Source organism: Oncorhynchus keta, chromosome 35, assembly GCF_023373465.1.
Source record: "Oncorhynchus keta strain PuntledgeMale-10-30-2019 chromosome 35, Oket_V2, whole genome shotgun sequence".
Taxonomy (NCBI): Eukaryota; Metazoa; Chordata; class Actinopteri; order Salmoniformes; family Salmonidae; genus Oncorhynchus; species Oncorhynchus keta.
In genome coordinates, this window is record NC_068455.1 from 81,887,486 (window position 1) to 81,894,985 (window position 7,500).

Consider the following 7,500-nt stretch of genomic DNA (forward strand, 5'->3'; position numbering starts at 1 on the left):
AAGCCATAGCCAAGTCACTGGAGAGGTAGACTGGTAGTGCTGAGCCATTAACCACATTAGGTTATTATCAACGTGGGTTCAATTACTTCAATTCCATTTAGCTCTGTTTTGCTTTATGTGTGCCCAACGTGCCGTTTCTCTAGAGAGAAATCAAGTCCAGAATTATGTGAGACGCTGGGCTGAAGGGAGTTGTAGTTTTCATTAAGCAAATATTCAACCTAGTCCAGCGCCAAAACGTGATAATTAACTACATTGACCATAATCCATTGCGGCAGTTTTTTTGGGGGGGCTAAGACAGACCAGAGAGGAAGAGGCGAAGCGAGAGGTTTCACTCTCTCCAAAAATCTGTCCAAAATCTGTCCAACGCGTTTCTATGGGCTTATTTTGGGCTCCCATTGTTAGGGGGGAGACATGAGCATCTTGTCATTATATACAGATCTCTGGATGGATCCACTTTTACCCCTGTTAGGTTAGATACATACAGACCAGATATACCATCTAACAACAAGAGAGAGGGATCCACTGTTAGGTTAGATACACACAGACCAGATATACCATCTAACAACAAGAGAGAGGGATCCACTGTTAGGTTAGATACACACAGACCAGATATACCATCTAACAACAAGAGAGAGGGATCCACTGTTAGGTTAGATACACACAGACCAGATATACCATCTAACAACAAGAGAGAGGGATCCACTGTTAGGTTAGATACACACAGACCAGATATACCATCTAACAACAAGAGTGAGGGATCCACTTTTACCCCTGTTATGTTATGTTAGACAGGTGATTACTACAGACAGGTGATTACTACAGACAGGTGAATACTACAGACAGGTGATAGCTACAGACAGGTGATTACTACAGACAGGTGATTACTACAGACAGGTGATTACTACAGACAGGTGATTACTACAGACAGGTGATTACTACAGACAGGTTATTACTACAGACAGGTTATTACTACAGACAGGTGATTACTACAGACAGGTGATTACTACAGACAGGTGATTACTACAGACAGGTGATTACTACAGACAGGTGACTACTACAGACAGGTGATTACTACAGACAGGTGATTACTACAGACAGGTGATTACTACAGACAGGTGATTACTACAGACAGGTGATTACTACAGACAGGTGATTACTACAGACAGGTGACTACTACAGACAGGTGATTACTACAGACAGGTGATTACTACAGACAGGTGATTACTACAGACAGGTGATTACTACAGACAGGTGATTACTACAGACAGGTGATTACTACAGACAGGTGATTACTACAGACAGGTGATTACTACAGACAGGTGATTACTACAGACAGGTGACTACTACAGACAGGTTATTACTTTGAGGAATGATGAATAAGAAAGTCACCCAAAATAAACTAAGTAATAATCACAACTGATCTATTGATGCCGACCCAATATGAACCTGACAGAGACAATGCGATGTTCATTAAAATGCTCTAAATCATTGTAATTAATTATTTATAATTATATTATATTTCATAATGAAATTAATGTTGAAAAACTATATTGAAACCGAAAATCTAAAACTGATTTTAAATTTTAAATTTTTTATTTTACCCCCTTTTTCGTGGTATCCAATTGTTTTAGTAGCTACTATCTTGCCTCATCGCTACAACTCCCGTACGGGCTCGGGAGAGACGAAGCTCGAAAGTTATGCGTCCTCCGATACACAACCCAACCAAGCCGCACTGCTTCTTAACACAGTGCCATACAACCGGAAGCCAGCCGCACCAATGTGTCGGAGGAGACACCGTGCACCTGGCAGCCTTGGTTAGCGCGCACTGCGCCCGGCCCGCCACAGGAGTCACTGGTGCGCGATGAGACAAGGATATCCCTACCGGCCAAACCCTCCCTAACCCGGACGACGCTAGGCCAATTGTATGTCGCCCCACGGACCGGTCGTGGCCGGCTGCGACAGAGCCTGGGCGCGAACGCAGAGTCTCTGGTGGCACAGCTAGCGCTGCGATGCAGTGCACTAGACCACTGCCCCACCCAGGAGGCCAAACTGATTATTTATTAATAATCTAACCGAACCTACCTCATAAAGCACTAATCGCTCAGCACTATTTTACACACAAAGACACACACAGAAGGATGGACGAACACACACAGACACACACTGAAGGACGGACACACACAGACACACACTGAAGGACAGACACACTGAAGGACAGACACACTGAAGGATAGACACACTGAAGGACAGACACACACAGACACACTGAAGGACAGACACACACAGACACACTGAAGGACAGACACACTGAAGGACAGACACACACAGACACACTGAAGGACAGACACACACAGACACACTGAAGGACAGACACACTGAAGGACAGACACACTGAAGGACAGACACACACAGACACACTGAAGGACAGACACACACAGACACGCTGAAGGACAGACACACACATACACGCTGAAGGACAGACACACTGAAGGACAGACACACACAGACACACTGAAGGACAGACACACACAGACACGCTGAAGGACAGACACACTGAAGGACAGACACACTGAAGGACAGACACACACTGAAGGACAGACACACACAGACACACTGAAGGACAGACACACTGAAGGACAGACACACTGAAGGACAGACACACACAGACACACTGAAGGACAGACACACTGAAGGACAGACACACTGAAGGACAGACACACACTGAAGGACAGACACACTGAAGGATAGACAAACTGAAGGACAGACACACTGAAGGACAGACACACTGAAGGACAGACACACTGAAGGACAGACACACTGAAGGACAGACACACTGAAGGATAGACACACTGAAGGACAGACACACTGAAGGACAGACACACTGAAGGATAGACACACTGAAGGACAGACACACTGAAGGATAGACACACTGAAGGATAGACACACTGACAGGACAGACACACTGAAGGACAGACACACTGAAGGACAGACACACTGAAGGATAGACACGCTGAAGGACAGACACGCTGAAGGACAGACACACTGAAGGATAGACACACTGAAGGACAGACACACTGAAGGACAGACACACTGAAGGATAGACACGCTGAAGGACAGACACACTGAAGGACAGACACACTGAAGGACAGACACACTGAAGGACAGACACACTGAAGGACAGACACACTGAAGGACAGACACACTGAAGGACAGACACACTGAAGGATAGACACGCTGAAGGACAGACACACTGAAGGATAGACACACTGAAGGATAGACACACTGAAGGACAGACACACTGAAGGACAGACACACTGAAGGACAGACACGCTGAAGGACAGACACACTGAAGGACAGACACACTGAAGAATAGACACACTGAAGGACAGACACACTGAAGGATAGACACACTGAAGGACAGACACACTGAAGGACAGACACACTGAAGGACAGACACACTGAAGGATAGACACGCTGAAGGACAGACACGCTGAAGGACAGACACACTGAAGGACAGACACACTGAAGGACAGACACTACACTGAAGGACAGACACACTGAAGGACAGACACGCTGAAGGACAGACACACTGAAGGACAGACACACACAGACACACTGAAGGACAGACACACTGAAGGACAGACACACACAGACACACTGAAGGATAGACACACTGAAGGACAGACACACTGAAGGACAGACACACTGAAGGACAGACACACTGAAGGATAGACACACTGAAGGACAGACACACTGAAGGACAGACAGGTGACACAGACACACTGAAGGACAGACACACTGAAGGACAGACACACAGACACACTGAAGGATAGACACACTGAAGGACAGACACACTGAAGGACAGACACACACAGACACACTGAAGGACAGACACACTGAAGGACAGACACACACAGACACACTGAAGGACAGACACACTGAAGGACAGACACACTGAAGGACAGACACACTGAAGGACAGACACACTGAAGGACAGACACACTGAAGGATAGACACACTGAAGGACAGACACACTGAAGGACAGACACACTGAAGGACAGACACACTGAAGGACAGACACGCTGAAGGACAGACACGCTGAAGGATAGACACACAGACACACTGAAGGACAGACACACTGAAGGACAGACACACACAGACACACTGAAGGATAGACACACTGAAGGACAGACACACTGAAGGACAGACACACACTGAAGGACAGACACACTGAAGGATAGACACACTGAAGGACAGACACACACAGACACACTGAAGGATAGACACACTGAAGGACAGACACACTGAAGGACAGACACACACTGAAGGACAGACACACTGAAGGATAGACACACTGAAGGACAGACACACTGAAGGATAGACACACTGAAGGACAGACACACTGAAGGACAGACACACTGAAGGACAGACACACTGAAGGACAGACACTGAAGGATAGACACACTGAAGGACAGACACACTGAAGGATAGACACACTGAAGGACAGACACACTGAAGGACAGACACACACAGACACACTGAAGGATAGACACACTGAAGGACAGACACACTGAAGGACAGACACACACAGACACACTGAAGGACAGACACACTGAAGGACAGACACACAGACACACTGAAGGATAGACACACTGAAGGACAGACACACTGAAGGACAGACACACACAGACACACTGAAGGACAGACACACACAGACACGCTGAAGGACAGACACACTGAAGGACAGACACACTGAAGGACAGACACACACAGACACACTGAAGGACAGACACACATACACGCTGAAGGACAGACACACACATACACGCTGAAGGACAGACACACTGAAGGACAGACACACACAGACACACTGAAGGACAGACACACAGACACGCTGAAGGACAGACACACTGAAGGACAGACACACTGAAGGACAGACACACACTGAAGGACAGACACACTGAAGGACAGACACACACTGAAGGACAGACACACACTGAAGGACAGACACACTGAAGGACAGACACACACAGACACACTGAAGGACAGACACACTGAAGGACAGACACACACTGAAGGACAGACACACTGAAGGATAGACAAACTGAAGGACAGACACACTGAAGGACAGACACACTGAAGGACAGACACACTGAAGTACAGACACACTGAAGGACAGACACACTGAAGGATAGACACACTGAAGGACAGACACACTGAAGGACAGACACACTGAAGGATAGACACACTGAAGGACAGACACACTGAAGGATAGACACACTGAAGGATAGACACACTGAAGGACAGACACACTGAAGGACAGACACACTGAAGGACAGACACACTGAAGGATAGACACGCTGAAGGACAGACACGCTGAAGGACAGACACACTGAAGGATAGACACACTGAAGGACAGACACACTGAAGGACAGACACACTGAAGGACAGACACACTGAAGGATAGACACGCTGAAGGACAGACACACTGAAGGACAGACACACTGAAGGACAGACACACTGAAGGACAGACACACTGAAGGACAGACACACTGAAGGATAGACACACTGAAGGACAGACACACTGAAGGACAGACACACTGAAGAACAGACACACTGAAGGACAGACACACTGAAGGACAGACACACTGAAGGATAGACACGCTGAAGGACAGACACACTTAAGGATAGACACACTGAAGGATAGACACACTGAAGGACAGACACACTGAAGGACAGACACACTGAAGGACAGACACGCTGAAGGACAGACACACTGAAGGACAGACACACTGAAGAATAGACACACTGAAGGACAGACACACTGAAGGATAGACACACTGAAGGACAGACACACTGAAGGACAGACACACTGAAGGACAGACACACTGAAGGATAGACACGCTGAAGGACAGACACGCTGAAGGACAGACACACTGAAGGACAGACACACTGAAGGACAGACACACACTGAAGGACAGACACACTGAAGGACAGACACGCTGAAGGACAGACACACTGAAGGACAGACACACACAGACACACTGAAGGACAGACACACTGAAGGACAGACACACACAGACACACTGAAGGATAGACACACTGAAGGACAGACACACTGAAGGATAGACACACTGAAGGACAGACACACTGAAGGACAGACACACTGAAGGACAGACACTTGGAAGGATAGACACACTGAAGGACAGACACACTGAAGGACAGACACACTGAAGGACAGACACACTGAAGGACAGACACACTGAAGGACAGACACACTGAAGGATAGACACGCTGAAGGACAGACACACTGAAGGATAGACACACTGAAGGATAGACACACTGAAGGACAGACACACTGAAGGACAGACACACTGAAGGACAGACACGCTGAAGGACAGACACACTGAAGGACAGACACACTGAAGAATAGACACACTGAAGGACAGACACACTGAAGGATAGACACACTGAAGGACAGACACACTGAAGGACAGACACACTGAAGGACAGACACACTGAAGGATAGACACGCTGAAGGACAGACACGCTGAAGGACAGACACACTGAAGGACAGACACACTGAAGGACAGACACACACTGAAGGACAGACACACTGAAGGACAGACACACTGAAGGACAGACACACTGAAGGACAGACACACACAGACACACTGAAGGACAGACACACTGAAGGACAGACACACTGAAGGACAGACACACTGAACGACAGACACACTGAAGGACAGACACACACTGAAGGACAGACACACTGAAGGACAGACACACTGAAGGACAGACACACACAGACACACTGAAGGACAGACACACTGAAGGACAGACACACACAGACACACTGAAGGACAGACACACTGAAGGACAGACACACTGAAGGACAGACACACACAGACACACTGAAGGACAGACACACTGAAGGACAGACACACACAGACACACTGAAGGACAGACACACTGAAGGACAGACACACTGAAGGACAGACACACTGAAGGACAGACACACTGAAGGACAGACCACACTGAAGGATAGACACACTGAAGGACAGACACACTGAAGGACAGACACACTGAAGGACAGACACACTGAAGGACAGACACGCTGAAGGATAGACACACACAGACACACTGAAGGACAGACACACTGAAGGACAGACACACACAGACACACTGAAGGATAGACACACTGAAGGACAGACACACTGAAGGACAGACACACACTGAAGGACAGACACACTGAAGGATAGACACACTGAAGGACAGACACACACAGACACACTGAAGGACAGACACACACAGACACACTGAAGGATAGACACACTGAAGGACAGACACACTGAAGGACAGACACACACTGAAGGACAGACACACTGAAGGATAGACACACTGAAGGACACACACTGAAGGATAGACACACTGAAGGACAGACACACTGAAGGACAGACACACTGAAGGACAGACACACTGAAGGACAGACACACTGAA

The 7,500-nt window shown here is 47.6% G+C and overlaps 1 protein-coding gene across 3 annotated transcripts in view; it reads left to right on the forward strand.

Moving 5' to 3' along the window:
• Positions 1–7,500, forward strand: part of ttc29 (tetratricopeptide repeat domain 29) — a 51,730-nt gene that overhangs the window by 21,095 nt on the left and 23,135 nt on the right. For 2 of the 3 annotated variants that reach the window (XM_052498024.1, XM_052498025.1), the window contains one exon: positions 1–25. This exon is cut by the window's left edge and continues 82 nt beyond it. The exons of the other annotated variant lie outside the window; for it this stretch is intronic. In XM_052498024.1, the coding sequence (XP_052353984.1) occupies positions 1–25 (25 nt within the window). The remainder of the gene's footprint in view (positions 26–7,500) is intronic. 3 annotated transcript variants of the gene reach the window in all.